Consider the following 16,060-nt stretch of genomic DNA (forward strand, 5'->3'; position numbering starts at 1 on the left):
GCGTATCACTGCAGCATGCTGTGGTAGCCATGCTGGTTAAGTGTGCCTTGAATTCTAAGTAAATCACAGACAGTGTCACCAGCAAAATACCATCACACCTCCTCCTCCATGCTTCATGTGGGAACCACACATGCGGTGATCATCCGTTCACCTACTCTGCGTCTCACAAAGACACGGTGGTTGGAACCAAAAATCTCAAATTTGGACTTATCAGACCAATGGACAGATTCCCACCGGTCTAATATCCATTGCTCGTGTTTCTTGGCCCAAGCAAGTCTCTTCTTCTTATTGGTGTCATTTAGTAGTGGTTTCTTTGCAGCAATTCAAACATGAAGGCCTGATTCGCGCAGTCTCCTCTGAACAGTTGATGTTGAGATGTGTCTGTTACTTGGTCTCTGTGAAGCATTTATTTGGGCTGCAATTTCTGAGGCTGGTAACTCTAATGAACTTATCCTCTGCAGCAGAGGTAACTCTGGTTCTTCCTTTCCTGTGGTCCTCATGAGAGCCAGTTTCATCATAGTGCTTGATGGTTTTTGCGACTGCACTTGAAGAAATGTTCAAAGTTCTTGAAATGTTCCATATTGACTGACCTTCATGTCTTAAAGTAATGATGAACAGTCATTTCTCTTTGCTTATTTGAGCTGTTCTTGCCATAATATGAACTTGGTATTTTACCAAATAGGGCTATCTTCTGTATACTATCCCTACCTTGTCACAACACAACTGATTTACTTTAATTAATCTGATGACTGTGATTTATCGAATCAACTAACTATTAAATTAATCATGTAACAATTAACCTGTTATGGCTAGGGGGCAGTATTTTCACGGCTGGATAAAAAATGTACCCGATTTAATCTGGTTACTACTCCTGCCCAGTAACTAGAATATGCATATAATTATTGGCTTTGGATAGAAAACACTCCAAAGTTTCTAAAACTGTTTGAATGGTGTCTGTGAGTATAACAGAACTCAAATGGCAGGTCAAAACCTGAGAGATTCCTTTACAGGAAGTGGCCTGTCTGACCATTTCTTGAACTTCTTTGCCATCTCTATCTTTTACAAAGGATCTCTGCTCTAACGTGACACTTCCTACGTCTTCCATGGGCGCTCAGAGCCCGGGAAAAACCTGAATGTCGTCATCCCAGCCCCAGGCTGAAACACATTATCGCCTTTCACAAGTGGCCGATCAAGGGACTGTGGGCTTAGGCGCGTGCCCTGGCCGCCCCCGTCTTTGTGATTTTTCCTCTGTTTGCCGAAAAAAGGAGATTCCCGGTCAGAATATTATCGCTTTTTTACGAGAAATTGCATAAAAATTGATTTTAAACAGCGGTTGACATGCTTCGAAGTACGGTAATGGAATATTTAGAATTTTCTTGTCACGAATTGCGCCATGCGCACGACCCTGATTTACCATTTCGGATAGTGTCTTGGAACGCACGAACAAAACGCCGCTATTCGGATATAACGATTGATTATTTGGGACCAAACCAACATTTGTTATTGAAGTAGCAGTAATGGGAGTGCATTCTGACGAAGACAACAAAGGTAATAACATTTTTGTTATAGTAAATATGATTTTGGTGAAGGCTAAACTTGCCGGGTGTCTAAATAGCTAGCCCGTGATGGCTGGGCTATGTACTTAGAATATTGCAAAATGTGCTTTCACCAAAAAGCTATTTTAAAATCGGACATATCGAGTGCATAGAGGAGTTCTGTATCTATAATTCTTAAAATAATTGTTATGCTTTTTGTGAACGTTTATCGTGAGTAATTTAGTAAATTGTTAGCGAATTCCCCGGAAGTATGCGGGGGGTATGCTAGTTCTGAACGTCACATGCTAATGTAAAAAGCTGTTTTTTGATATAAATATGAACTTGATTGAACAAAACATGCATGTATTGTATAACATAATGTCCTAGGTGTGTCATCTGATGAAGATCATCAAAGGTTAGTGCTGCATTTAGCTGTCTTCTGGGTTTTTGTGACATTATATGCTAGCTTGAAAAATGGGTGTCTGATTATTTCTGGCTGGGTACTCTGCTGACATAATCTAATGTTTTGCTTTCGCTGTAAAGCCTTTTTGAAATCGGACAGTGTGGTTAGATAAAGGAGAGTCTTGTCTTTAAAATGCTGTGAAATAGTCATATGTTTGAAAAATTGAAGTTTTTGTATTTTTGAGGAATTTGTAATTCGCGCCACGCCTATCATTGGATATTGGAGCAGGTGTTCCGCTTGCGGAACGTCTAGATGTAAGAGGTTAACAAATTAGGAATTTGTGGCACCACGAGAACAGTTGTTTAACCTGTCTAGGCTAGGCGGGACGAATTCGTCCCACCTACGTAACAGCCACTTGCAGCCTGTGGCGCGATTTTCAAAATCTTAAAAATCCTATTACTTCAATTTCTCAAACATATGACTATTTTACAGCCATTTAAAGATAAGACTCTCGTTAATCTAACCACACTGTCAACCGCTGTTTAAAATCAATTTTTACGTCATTTTTCTCGTAGAAAAGCGATAATATTCCGACAGGGAATCTCCTTTTCGGCAAACAGAGGAAAAAATCCCAAAGGCGGGGGCGGTCGGGGTCACGCGCATAAGCTAGTGTCTCTTGATGGGCCACTTGAGAAAGGCGATAATGTGTTTCAGCCTGGGGCTGGAATGACGACATTGTTTTTTCCCGGGCTCTGAGAGCCTATGGAAGACGTGGGAAGTGTCACGTTAGAGCAGAGATCCTTAGTAAATGATAGAGATGGCAAAGAAGTTCCAGAAATGGTCAGACAGGCCACTTCCTGTAAAGGAATCTCTCAGGTTTTGACCTGCCATTTGAGTTCTGTTATACTCACAGACACCATTCAAACAGTTTTAGAAAATTTAGGGTGTTTTCTATCCATATGTAATAAGTATATGCATATTCTAGTTACTGAGTAGGAGTGGTAACCAGATTAAATCGGGTATGTTTTTTATCCAGCCGTGTCAATGCTGCCCCCTAGCCCTAACAGGTTAAAGAGTTACCATCTCCCGAATTAAACTATCCATGAAACAGTCAACGTATTAAATCAAAACCTCTTATCATATAATTCTGAACAGTCATAACTTTCTTGGATCTGCAAACACCCCAGCCTTACTCATGATTCAGTACTACACAAATTGGTTTAATTATTTATTTACTAGCTAACTAAATAATAACACAGAATAAACATACACACTTAATACATGAGGACAAGGTCCCTAGCGGACTGACAACATATGGCGGCTTGTTACACAACGACATGGACAGGGAGAGAGAAAAAGCGGGACTTATCATTGATACATGTTAGGAACCATTCTCACAGTAATCATATACTTTGCACACGAACCGCCGCCTGTTTGGAATAAGAAATCATGAATGTATTTACATGTGCATGTCTTCGTTCATCGGCACGCTTGTAAGGCTATGATTGTCTAAAAAAGGGGTCTCCCCTTTCCCGTCTTCTACTGTTGTTCACTCTGGAAGATGCTCCTTGGAAGATAGGCGTGTCGACGGTTCCCATTGGTGATGAAAATAGTAGGATACGTTGATTTGAGAAGTAGCGTAGCACCCTGTATTATCGGCATATTCAACAGCGTTTAAGAAATATATTGCCTAAAACAGTGTTATCTTGTGATCAAGCCATCAATGTTTTGTGATTATTGGTGTTGTAAAAATGTTAGCTAACAGGTTAGCAATTAGCATGTTTGACATTTCAGTGGAAATACTACTAATATCAGCTTTTTGATAAACGACTTAGCAAAAAAATCGGCATGCGGTCCCCATTTTTTGGCCACCTTACTATTTTGTTCAATTACAAGATATATCCGTTTTAATTTTGTTCAAAATAAGACACCAACCTGTTTACTAGCAAGTTGATTTGTTGGCTAGCCTTCCGGTAAAAAAAAAAATGACTTGCCTGTCAACTTTTTTATTGCCCTCCTGTGGACTCTTAAAAAATGGTTCTTCACCAACATATTCAGTGTTGTAACCAAATAATGTCTCATAATTAGTTTTACAGATTAATCTTGTGTTTTGAGAAAATAGATCACAGTTTAATACTAAAATATAAATGAGTATGAATAATTTACATCAAATAAAACTTGAATTTCAGTCATGTGCATTGACATGAGTTTGTGTTGCAGAGATGCACTTGGAAAGTAAAGGAAGAAATACACAAGATGGGTTGAATAAATATGTATATATATATTATCTTTTAGCATATTTCTTTTTACAAATAACTAATTTAATATGAAAACAAACAATTAAATCTTGACCTCAATCCCTATATTGTCAACAAAATCACAACAAAAATCAATCTTCACCGCCACCTCTGGATCCCACTGCACACACCTGCAGTGGAACCAGTGCTGGTAGAAGTCACAACACACCCATGGCACCTCGGACCTACACTCCTGCGGAAAGCTTGCAGGTGGATCATGCTCTCCGCAGCGAGCACAGCAGGTGGTGTCTTCTTTTATTTGAAAAGAAAAATAAACCCATCAAATTGATTAACATGGTTTTGGAAAATGTGGAAGTACTACAGAAACAATAGTAATTGATACAACTGAGAGAGAGAAAAACAAACAGATTATGAAGTACCTGAGAGTGGTGCCATGGGTGGTGTGACAGAGGTGGCCGGTGGAGCTTTTCTCTTTTCTGTGCTACGGTTCAGAGAAAAAGTAGTGTTAGACAGGGCATGTTTCATGAAAACCCTTTTCAACTTTTTTGTTTACATCAGTACCTCTGTAGGAAGCTGCAGAAGTTTTGGATGAGGTGGACATACCTTGAGGGCGGGTGCTGTGGACTGTAGATATGTAAAGAGAAAAAAAAAGTTTAAACGTTGCAGTTTTATAAAACACAAATATTTTTTTTGTCATTTAACATGTGTTTACCTGTGGAGGTGGCTGTATTCGAATTGCAGGGACACCAGACAAGGCTGCTATGGTGGTGTGACCAGGGGAGACAGAGGAGGCAGCTGGGCCAGAGTAGGCCGCGTTACTGGTGCCAGACAGGGGGGGTGGTGTGCATCGTGGTGGTGGACGAAACCGCTGACGATGGCTTGGAGGAGCTGGTGTAATGTTGGGGTTGAGGGGCCGACGATAGTCAGGAGAGTAGGCACGTGGCCTTCTTCTGCAGCTGGGGACTCCGGCGGCTCCTACAGGTGTTGCACACTGGGAGACACTGGCAATGGTGATGCAGCTGTCAGGAGTGGTTCCAGCGGGGCCTCCAGCAGAGGCGTCAATGGTCTCATCCATGGCAGCCCTCTCCTTTGCCCTCTGTGTTCTGAGGGCTGCCCGACGTTCTTTCTCCTCTGCCTCGGCCCTCTCCTTCTCGCCCCTCTCCTGCCAATGGCGCGTGTATTCCTCCCCGGTGAGGCATGCAGCGACCACAGGGAGTCTTCTTTATCGGTCTAGCTGATACTTCAGGACAGTAAGTATGTGCCCCAGGTCCTTTGCTATCAGCCCCCCCTCTAATAGGGGGTGCTCTTCTAGAGCTAGGGCTGGAGCTGGGACTGGATCAGGGGCTGAGGGTCCTCCTGTGGTCGCTGGGGAGGAGGCGCTGATGGATGGCACAGTGCTGCTGGTTCCAGGGGAGGCGGTGGTGGGATCCGGTAGGGACCGAGACGGCATTCAACAGGACCCTTCAATAGTTGAAGGGTCAAAAGGGAAGAGGCCACACTTCTTAAACCTTTCCACCACATAGCACATGTCCTTGCAGCGCTGGTACGGGTAGCGGAATACTCTGGCAAATTCTGATTTGTTTACCATGTAGGAGTGGTCAAAATGGCTACCTTGGAGAACTCCGCCTTTAAAGGACCAAAGTATGCCACGTCCAGCGGCTGCAGGACATGGGTGCAGTGTGGTGGAAGACAAAGCAGTATAACCCCTTCCCTTAGTGCCGCAGCGAGCACCTCCGGGTCCATGTGGCTCTTGTGCCCATCAAAGAGGAGAAGGAGAGGGCGCTCCTTCACTGCATGCTTAATGAAGTGCTGAAACCACTTCCTGAACAGGTTCCCGTCAATGTAGCCACTGTTTTACCATCCAAAGGCTGGGGGGGAGAAACACTTGGGGTAGATGATAAACTGGGGGACGTCCTCCCCAGCTGCGTTGAAGCAGGAGCCTGCTGGTACATGTGTTTTGCACCCCAGGGAGCAAGCACTTTGTGCCTGCTCTAGTCGCTTCGAAACCCAGACTCATCGCAGTTATAGATTTTGTCTGGGTTTCTCCCTCAACCCACTCTCCTCCAAGTGCTTCTCATAAGAAGTGAAGAAGGCGTCCGTCGTCAGACGTGTAGCACACTCAGCTCTCCCCCAGTCCAGAGTGTCTGGCCTCCTCATGCTCAGGTTCTTGTGCCTCCTCCTAAACATTTCCCACCACCTCTTCCCCAGTGGTGGGATTGTTTCCCATGGGTGCCGAAACCTACAATAGAATAGAATATAAAATTGTCCAACCAGGATGAAAATGCTTGTTTTGGCATCACCATACACATCCACATTTGCATCACACACATTGAGAACAGTCAGTCCAGCATTCTACATACATAAACACACAGAGCACCAAATACCTGTGTATTTTGTCGGCGTATTTCATCAGCCTCTGTCTGGTGAAGGGGAACCCATGCCTGGTGCAGTAGATACAGTACTGCCCCAGATAATTTTCATCGTCTGGTGCAAGCAATGTGGGTGGTCCACTGCGACAACCATGGGTCACCCGGGCCGCACAGCCTGTACGCTAGGGTCTGCTGAGCTACACCATGCACCTTGGTAGATAAGAAAATAAAACTGTTACTAGCAGATATAATTCACAAACAAGTGATAATGTCCTAAAAACAAAAGATGCCTAACCTTCGCAGCCTGGCGGATTGCAAGGTGATGCACGTTTTCACAATAACTGAGTGTACCCACATTTTTTGTTTGATGTTATCTGTAATGAAAATTGTCCCAAATAGTTTAATATTGATGCATAAATTGTAACATTTGACTAAATACTGCCTCTATGTACAGTTGAAGTCGGAAGTTTACATACACTTAGGTTGGAGTAATTAAAATTTGTTTTTCAACCACTCCACAAATTTCTTGTTAACAAACTATAGTTTTGGCAAGTCGGTTAGGACATCTACTTTGTGCATGACACAAGTCATTTTTCCAACAATTGTTTACAGACAGATTATTTCACTTATAATTCATTGTATCACAATTCAAGTGGGTCAGAAGTTTACATGCACTAAGTTGACTGTGTCTTTAAACAGCTTGGAAAACTCCAGAAAATGATTGCATGGCTTTAGAAGCTTCTGATAGGCTAATTGACATCATTTGACGCAATTGGAGGTGTACCTGTGGTTGTATTTCAAGGCCCACCTTCAAACTCAGTGCCTCTTTGCTTGACATAATAGGAAAATCAAAAGAAATATCAGCCAAGACCTCAGATAAAAACTGTAGACCTCCACAAGTCTGGTTCATCCTTGGGAACAATTTCCAAATGCCTGAAGGTACCACGTTCATCTGTACAAACAATAGTACGCAAGTATAAACACCATGGGACCACGCAGCCGTCATACCGCTCAGGAAGGAGACACGTTCTGTCTCCTAGAGAGAAACATACTTTGGTGCAAATAAATCTCAGAACAACAGCAAAGGACCTTGTGAATATGCTGGAGGAAACAGGTACAAAAGTATCTATATCCACAGTAAAACGAGTCCTATATCGACATAACCTGAAAGGCCGCTCAGCAAGGAAGAAGCCACTGCTCCAAAACCGCCATAAAAAAGCCAGACTACAGTTTGCAACTGCACATGGGGACAAAGATCGTACTTTTTGGAGAAATGTCCTCTGGTCTGATGAAACAAAAATAGAACTGTTTGGCCGTAATGACCATCGCTATGTTTGGAGGAACAATGGGGAGGCTTGCAAGCCAAAGAACAAAATGCCAATGGGGAAGGACGGGGTGGCAGCATCATGTTGTGGGGGTGCTTTGCTGCAGGAGGGACTGGTGCACTTCGCAAAATAGATGGCATCATGAGGAAGTAAAATTATGTGGATATATTGAAGCAACATCTCAAGACATCAGTCAGAAAGTTAAAGCTTGGTCGAAAATGGGTCTTCCAAATGGCCAATGACCCCAAGCATACTTCCAAAGTTGTGGACAAGAAAGTCAAGGTATTGGAGTGGCCATCACACAGCCCTGACCTCAATCCTATAGAAAATTTGTGAGCAGAACTGAAAAGGTGTGTGCGAGCAAGGAGGCCTACAAACCTGACTCAGCTACACCAGCTCTGTCAGGAGGAATGAGCCAAAATTGACCCAACTTATTGTGGGAAGCTTGTGGAAGGCTACCCAAAATGTTTGACCCAAGTTAAACAATTTAAAGGCAATGCTACCAAATACTAATTGGGTGTATGTAAACTTCTGACCCACTGGGAATGTGATGAAAGAAATAAAAGATGAAATAAATCATTCTCTCTATTATTATTCTGACATTTCACATTCTTAAAACAGGGAATATTTACTCTGATTAAATGTCAGGAATTGTGAAAAACTGAGTTTAAATGTATTTGGCTAAGGTGTATGTAAACTTCCGACTTCAACTGTGGCTGTTGTAAGATGAAACGTAGCCAACAGTGATAGGTGTTATAAAGTTAATGGGTCAAAGTTCAAAATACATTATGGCAGATTGTGCAAAACGCCCCTGTCAGAGGACTCCAATTTTGATACAGTTAAACTTGACAATATTCAGTTGTTTTCGTGATATGTCTTATCTAACAGTTAAAATGTATTTCCTTTTTGCTTACTTAGCAATTCCATCAACATTTAGCAACCAAGCTAGCAACATTAGCAAATCCGTTAAAGATAAAAAGTTGGATATTAAATGTGTGGTCTGTCGCACAGTCAAATCTTATGATATGCAGCATGTTCCACAAAATGTGTATGCATATAACTTTTTACAAAAATCTCAAAACCTAACTAACTTACATAAATTGCAGTAAGAATCAATGGTCAGCTAGCTAGAAGGGTGTCTTTAGTTGCAAATCTTATGGTTATTTTCCAGTCCATTTAAATGTTAAGCTCAAGGTGATTTAGTCCTCCAACCACGAGAGAGTGTCCGAAGTTAGGGGGTGTCCGATGTTGGGGGAAAATTTGCTAGTAGGATGGTCCCACTTAACCTGTTTGGGCTAGGGGGCAGTATTGAGAATTTTGGAAAAAATATGTGCCCATTTTTAACTGCCTCCTACACCAACTCAGAAGCTAGAATATGCATATTATTGTTCAGGTTTGGATAGAAAACACCCTAAAGTTTCTAAAACTGTTTGAATGGTGTCTGTGAGTATAACAGAACTCCTATTGCAGGCAAAAACCTGACAAGGTTTCATGCAGGAAGTGGCCTGTCTGACAAGGAGTCGTGCGTCTTGCATCTGTTTATTGAAGAGTAAGGATCTTAGCTGTAACGTGACAATTCCCAGGGCTCCAATAGGCTCTCAGAACCCGGGAAAAACCTGAACGATGACGAGGCAGCCTCTGGCTGAAACAGATTATCGCCTTATCCAAGTGGCCGATCAGAGGACCATTGAATGAGGCGCGTGCACGATTCGCCCCGTGGAGAAATTTAATTCGGCTGTTTAGCTTATTGCAGATTCCCGGTCGGAATATTATCGCTTTTCTACGAGATAAATGGCATAAAAATTGGTTTTAAACAGCGGTTGACATGCTTCGAAGTACGGTAATGGAGTATTTAGACATTTTTTGTCACGCCATGCGCACGACCGTTATTTACCATTCGTATAGTGTCTAGAACGCACGAACAAAACAGAGGATATTTGGATATAACGATGGATTATTTGGGACCAAACCTACATTTGTTATTGAAGTAGAAGTCCTGGGAGTGCATTCTGACGAAGAACAGGAAAGGTAAGAACATTTTTCTTATAGGAAATAGGATTTTGGTGAAGGCTAATCTTGCCGGGTGTCTAAATAGCTAGCCGTGATGGCTGGGCTATGTACTTAGAATATTGCAAAATGTGCTTCATCCGAAAAGCTATTTTAAAATCGGACATATCGAGTGCATAGAGGAGTAATGTATCTATAATTCTTAAAATAATTGTTATGCTTTTTGTGAACGTTTATCGTGAGTAATTTAGCAAACTGTTAGTAAATTCCCCGGAAGTTTGCGGGGGGTATGCTTTTTCTGAACGTCACATGCTAATGTAAAAAGCTGTTTTTTTTATATAAATATGAACTTGATTGAACAGACATGCATGTATTGTATAACATAATGTCCTATGTGTGTCATCTGATGAAGATCATAAAAGGTTAGTGCTGCATTTAGCTGTGGTTTGGGTTTTTGTGACATTATATGCTAGCTTGAAAAATGGGTGTCTGATTATTTCTGGCTGGGCACTCTCCTGACATAATCTAATGTTTTGCTTTCGTTGTAAAGCCTTTTTGAAATCGGACAGTGTGGTTAGATTAAGGAGAGTCTTGTCTTTAAATAGCTGTAAAATAGTCATATGTTTGAGAAATTGAAGTAATAGTATTTCAAACGATTCAAAAATCGCGCCACTGAATTCAGGTGGCTGTTACGTAGGTGGGACGAATTCGTCCCGCCTTGCCCATAGAGGTTAAATGAGCTTTTCTAGATATTTGACTAATCAGCCATACCAGTGATTGTCCAAGAGGGGAGTTCTCCTCTCTCCACCTCATGTTGATAGACTTTGAACCACTTTACACGCACAGCTGCAGCCTGGCGATATTCTGGTCTAGTCTGGGAGGTGAGTTTATTTTCTTCACCTCGTGTTGAGGTTCAAAGTTCCAACCATTTCAAACTTGTAGCTACCGCTCCACACTTTTCTGGTCTAATGTTAATTTCTCCACCAATCCTTTTATGCACTCTGGCCAAAGGGGAGGTCTCCGTCAGGCTGACACGCTCTCTGACCTCACTCGGGGCGTGGCTACTTACTATGCAAAGATTTTAGGAGACAAATTCTCTTATGACTCCTACAATCACATTCCTATCTTAACATAAATCAATTCATAATTGTTCATATTTCATATACAATGTTAAGGATGGAGACTTCATACATGTAGTGTATATACTTTAAGTTACAGTATTTCCTTTAACTTTTTTAATGACATCACAAAATAAAAACCAATATGACATTAGTTTTCTATAGATCATCTCTGACCATTCCCCACGTTCTTATGTTAGAAATATTGTTCCAGTATTCGCTTTTTGAACGTGTTAGAGTTTTGGCGGGAAAAAGTCTTAAAGCACATTCCTAGGTGGATTTTGGAAAGGGAGATCTCTGGATCTCCTCTCCTTTAATTTACGACAGGCCCAGTTCCCTCCTCCCCTCTTCTGTGGGTGAGAGAAGGTCTGGTTACTGTCATCCATATCCAAGCTGATCTGACTCATTCTGATCCTCACAGGACAGTCCTCACAACCTGTTAATTGAAATGCATTCCAGGTGACTACCTTGTGAAGCTGTTTGAGAGAATGCCAAGAGTGTGCAAAGCTGTCATCAAGGCAAAGGGTGGCTGCTTTGAAGAATCTCAAATATAAAATATTTTTAGTTACTACATGATTCCATATGTGTTATTTTATAGTTTTGATGTCTTCACTGTTATTCTACAATTTATAAAATAGTAAAAATAAAAACCCTTGAATGTGTAGGTGTGTCCAAACTTTACACTTGCACTGTATATACAGTGCATTCGGAAAGTATTCAGTACTTTTTCCACATTTTGCTACGTTACAGCCTTCTTCTAAAATATATTAAATTGTTCTTTTTCCTCATCAATCTACACACAATACCCCATAATGTCATAGCAAAAATTTTTTTTAAAATGCTTTCATATGTATACAAAATCAAACAAAATGTGGAAAAAGTCAAGGGGTCTGAATACTTTCTGAAGACACTGTTGATCACAAAATAGTTGTCAGAAGGAGAGGACCAAGGTGCAGCGTGTGTGTGTAGTTCCACATTTTATTTACTCTGAAACTTATGCAATACATCAAATAACCGAATAGACAAAACAACAAACCATGACGCAGAGGAGAAACAAACACTACTCAAAAAGAATCACCCACAAAACCCAGGAAGAACAACCCCTACTTAAGTATGATCTCCAATTAGAGACAACGAGGACTAGCTGCCTCTAATTGTAGATCATCCCAAACAAACCAACATAGAAATCCAAAAACAAGAACCTAAGAACATAGAAATAGAAAACATAGAAAAACACAAAACACCCCGTCACGCCCTGACCTACTCTATCATAGAAAATAACATCTTACTATGGTCAGGACGTGACAATAGTTGGGAAGAGATTTTTGATATACCGATTCCATGGCACGTAGTTTATGAACTGATACGCAAAGCGACGCCGGATTCAAAAAATGTTCACCTCAGACTGGGGTGAAGTTTCACCTTCCAACAGGACAATGACCCTAAGCACACAGCCAAGACATCGCAGGAGTGGCTTCGGGACAAGTCTCTGAATGTCCTTGAGTGGCCCAGCTGACTTGAACCTGATCGAACATCTCTGGAGAGACCTGAAAATAGCTTTGCAGAAACGCTCCCCATCCAACCTGACAGAGCTTGAGAGGATCTGCAGAGAAGAATTGGAGAAACTCCCTAAATACAGGTGTGCCAAGCTTGTAGCGTCATACCCAAGGCTGTAATCGCTGCCAAAGGTGCTTCAACAGTGGGTGTGTATGTATAGGGCATCCCACTCTTTTTATTCTGATTAGAGCAAGTTTGCGCTGTGCTGTGAAGGGAGTAGAACACAGTGTTGTACGAGATCTTCAGTTTCTTGGCAATTTCTCCCATGGAATATACTTCATTTCTCAGAACAAGAATACTGACGAGTTTCAGAAGAAAGTACTTTGTTTCTAGCCATTTTGAGCCTGTAATCGAACCCACAAATGCTGATGCTTCAAATACTCAACTATGCCAGTTTTCTTTGCTACTTTTTAAATCAGCACAACAGTTTTCAGCTGTGCTAACATAATTGCAAAAAGGTTTTCTAATGATCAATTAGCCTTTTTTAAAATGTATCAACTTGGATTAGAAAACACAATGTGCCATTTGAACACAGGAGTGATGGTTGCTGATAATGGGCCTCTGTATGCCAATGTAGATATTCCATAAAAGAAATCAGCCGTTTCCAGCTACAATAGTCATTTACAACATTAACGATGTCTACACTGTATTTCTGATCAATTTTATGTTATTTTAATGGACAAAAAATGCTTTTCTTTCAAAAACAAGGACATTTCTAAGTGACCCCAAACTTTTGAACAGTAGTGTATATATTTTTAACTAGGCAAGTCAGTTAAGAACAAATTCTTATTTACAATGATGGCCTACACCGGGCCAAACCCAGACGACGCTGGGCCAATTGTGCGCCGCCCTATGGAACTTCCAATGACGTCCAGTTGTGATACAGCCTGGATTCGAACCAGGGTATCTGTAGTGATGCCTCTAGCACTGAGATATGCTGCGCCACTCGGGAGCTTGAGTAAAGGGTACAGGGTCTGAACACTTACGTAAATGTGATATTTCAGTTTTTAATTTTGTATAAATTAGCAAACATTTCTAAAAAACATTTTTTGCGCTGCCATTATGGGGTATTGTATGTGAATTGATGAGGGAAAAAAAACTATTTAATACATTTTTGAATAAGTCTAACATAACAAAATGTGGAAAAAGTCAAGGGGTCTGAATACTTTCCGAATGCACTGTATACTAAATATACGTGTGAAATTTGTTTTGATTTAGAATAGACCACTATTATGCACCTGTCTCGAAACGGGCAGCGCAAATGTTTTTTATGTAATCTAGGCACTTAAATAGCGAATGGAGGACACTTTTCCCGTGGTTCATTTTCATGCCAGCCAGTTAGGCTATACTCTTGCATAAAGAGAAGCAATGTGCTTGACATTTAGGAAAGTTGAGAAATAAATAGTAGGTTAAGTCTACAGATCATCCTCTTTTTAAGAGGCCATCACTCTGTTTTCACACGACATGCATAGCCTATAGAAATGTTGCTCAATATGAGCTCATAGGCTCTCATGAAGTGTTTGATTGGTTAGAGGGACAATGGAGTGCTGAATACCAGGCAGTTAGCAAGTTCGGTAGGCTACTCATGACCATCAGCAGATTCAGAGCTTGGAGAAGCCTATTTACCGTGACTAAACGGTCACGTGGAATTTGACTGCCGTCATGACTCGTGACTGCCAGTGTGGCACTAATACGGTCATCGTAACAGCCCTACTCATTGGTGAAAATCAACAGTGTCTGTGACATCTCACACCCTACAGGTGTGATACGAGACTAAACAACCAGACAAATTCCTCTGAACTCTAGTCAAACAATAACAACACTCAGGTTGACCCCAGAGAATTTTACCAGAGAACAAAAGGCCTTGTTTGTAAATGAGACAAAGACAACTCTGTGTGTGTCATCATCCCAGTTCTTATTTATATTCCATATGCATTGCCAGTTGTCACCTCTGTCCTGATACCTTCAGAATCTTCTCTCCTCGTTTGTCGGAGATGTGACCTTTAGAATATTTCTCAGGGTGGCAGAACTCAAACTCTAATTGGACGAAATGTGAGTGTGTTCTGTGAGCCGAGTTCCTGGGCGGCAGGTCAGCCATAACTACCGCTGTAATTACCAGTAGCTTCTGCATATCCCTCTCTCTCTTCTCCCTCTCTCATCCCCTCCTCCTCCACTGCTCAATGACTTTTACCCAGGGGCTTTCTTACCAACAGAATAGGGGCCTCTGCTTACCACCAGTCAAGCATTACCAAGTTTAGTAGAAAGGGTAAGAGCGAGAGGTCCAATAAATTATATTTCTTTTCCACTGCATACAGCCATGTTATTCTGTTTAATTCCATTAGCTAAAGGTTTCTTCCATCCATCCAGGCTTGTGGAAACTAATGAACAGAGTTGAGCTGTTTTACTTCCACTCTCCTGTTTGTCTATATTTAGTTAATTACCCGGGTCTCAGAGACTGATCTGGTCTCTAACTTCCCTTCCACCCCCCAATGGGGCAGCTTGCCTTCTTGACTGGCTGCGTCCAGATAGCAATTAAGATGGGTATGAAGAATTAAAGGCGTCTGCTTGAGATCAGTGGACATTTGGAGCACCGGGAGGAAAACAAAGCACAACATCATTCATGGCTCCATCTGTCCAAGCAATAACACATTCTACTGTATATGCATGCGCAACCAAGAGGTTCCCCAGTAAACAGCCGGCACTGCAGCTCACCATAATACTGCCCTACCAAGCAAAAAGGCAGTAACTGCTCATAGTGTGGAACTGAGAAAAAAATATTTTATTTACCTTGGTTTCACAGTAACTTTATGCAGTTACTTTTAACATGACCCCCCATTTTCTCCTAAACACAATACAAGAGGCAGGATACTTGTCCACATGATTAAGCATGTATTTAATGTATCAAAAATAACATTAACAAATTTTCAACCAAATGAGCAGTTACTGCCTTTTTGCTTGGTAGGGCAGAGTAGCTAGCTAGCTAGTCGAGTAGCTAGCACAAAATAACAAGCTCGTATTTCTTGATCCAACCAAAAAATAGAACAAATGAGTTATATACAAACATTGAATTGTTTCTACCAGATTCTCTTAACAAAAATATTCAGATAATGTTTATTTCCTATTTATTATGCGTTTGCTCTGGTGGTGTTGGCTACATTTGGCTAGCACAGCAAATAACCTCAGAGTTGGCGTGATGTAAAGGTAGAGAAAGATCTGCTTACCTTGTTAGCCAGCTAGATAGATTAGTTTATATTGTTGGCTGTCGTGAGAGAAATTAAACTAAATGTAGCTAGCATACAAGTCCAATGTTTGACAGTCACGTTAACCCCTCACCAATGTCTCTCCTAGGTCGTCTTCTGCTTCCTCCAAAATGCAACTATATTTTACCCAGGTGTATTGCCCTCTTAGTTTCAATTAAGAAACTGTAGTTTTAATAAACCGCTAGCTTGTGTTAGGCATGTATTGTCGACCTCACGTTAGGAGACCTA

The 16,060-nt window shown here is 41.4% G+C and overlaps 2 protein-coding genes across 3 annotated transcripts in view; one reads left to right on the forward strand and one right to left on the reverse strand.

Annotated features, from left to right (window-relative positions):
• Positions 1-16,060, forward strand: part of LOC106583985 (microtubule-associated serine/threonine-protein kinase 2) — a 103,510-nt gene that overhangs the window by 48,616 nt on the left and 38,834 nt on the right. The gene's annotated exons all lie outside the window — the stretch shown is intronic.
• On the reverse strand, positions 3,027-16,039 carry LOC106584011 (uncharacterized). The gene is made up of 6 exons (XM_014168761.2): positions 15,906-16,039; positions 6,581-6,775; positions 4,909-6,435; positions 4,800-4,820; positions 4,616-4,677; positions 3,027-4,487 (listed from the first exon to the last, which is right to left on the reverse strand). The coding sequence occupies exons 3-6, from the start codon at positions 5,269-5,271 to the stop codon at positions 4,451-4,453; spliced, it is 483 nt and encodes a 160-aa protein (XP_014024236.1). The 5' UTR covers positions 5,272-6,435; positions 6,581-6,775; positions 15,906-16,039; the 3' UTR covers positions 3,027-4,450.

This window comes from Salmo salar, chromosome ssa23 (assembly GCF_905237065.1).
Source record: "Salmo salar chromosome ssa23, Ssal_v3.1, whole genome shotgun sequence".
NCBI lineage: Eukaryota > Metazoa > Chordata > Actinopteri > Salmoniformes > Salmonidae > Salmo > Salmo salar.

What these genes read in the sequence shown, in the direction of transcription:
- LOC106584011 (XM_014168761.2), bottom strand. Translation starts at nt 5,271, where the DNA reads ATGGATGAGACCATTGACGCCTCTGCTGGAGGCCCCGCTGGAACCACT. An exon ending in CCACAGCACCCGCCCTCAAG is followed by an intron (nt 4,678 to 4,799) that starts GTATGTCCACCT and finishes TCTGAACCGTAG; the next exon opens with CACAGAAAAGAGAAAAGCTC. An exon ending in ACCCATGGCACCACTCTCAG is followed by an intron (nt 4,488 to 4,615) that starts GTACTTCATAAT and finishes TTCAAATAAAAG; the next exon opens with AAGACACCACCTGCTGTGCT.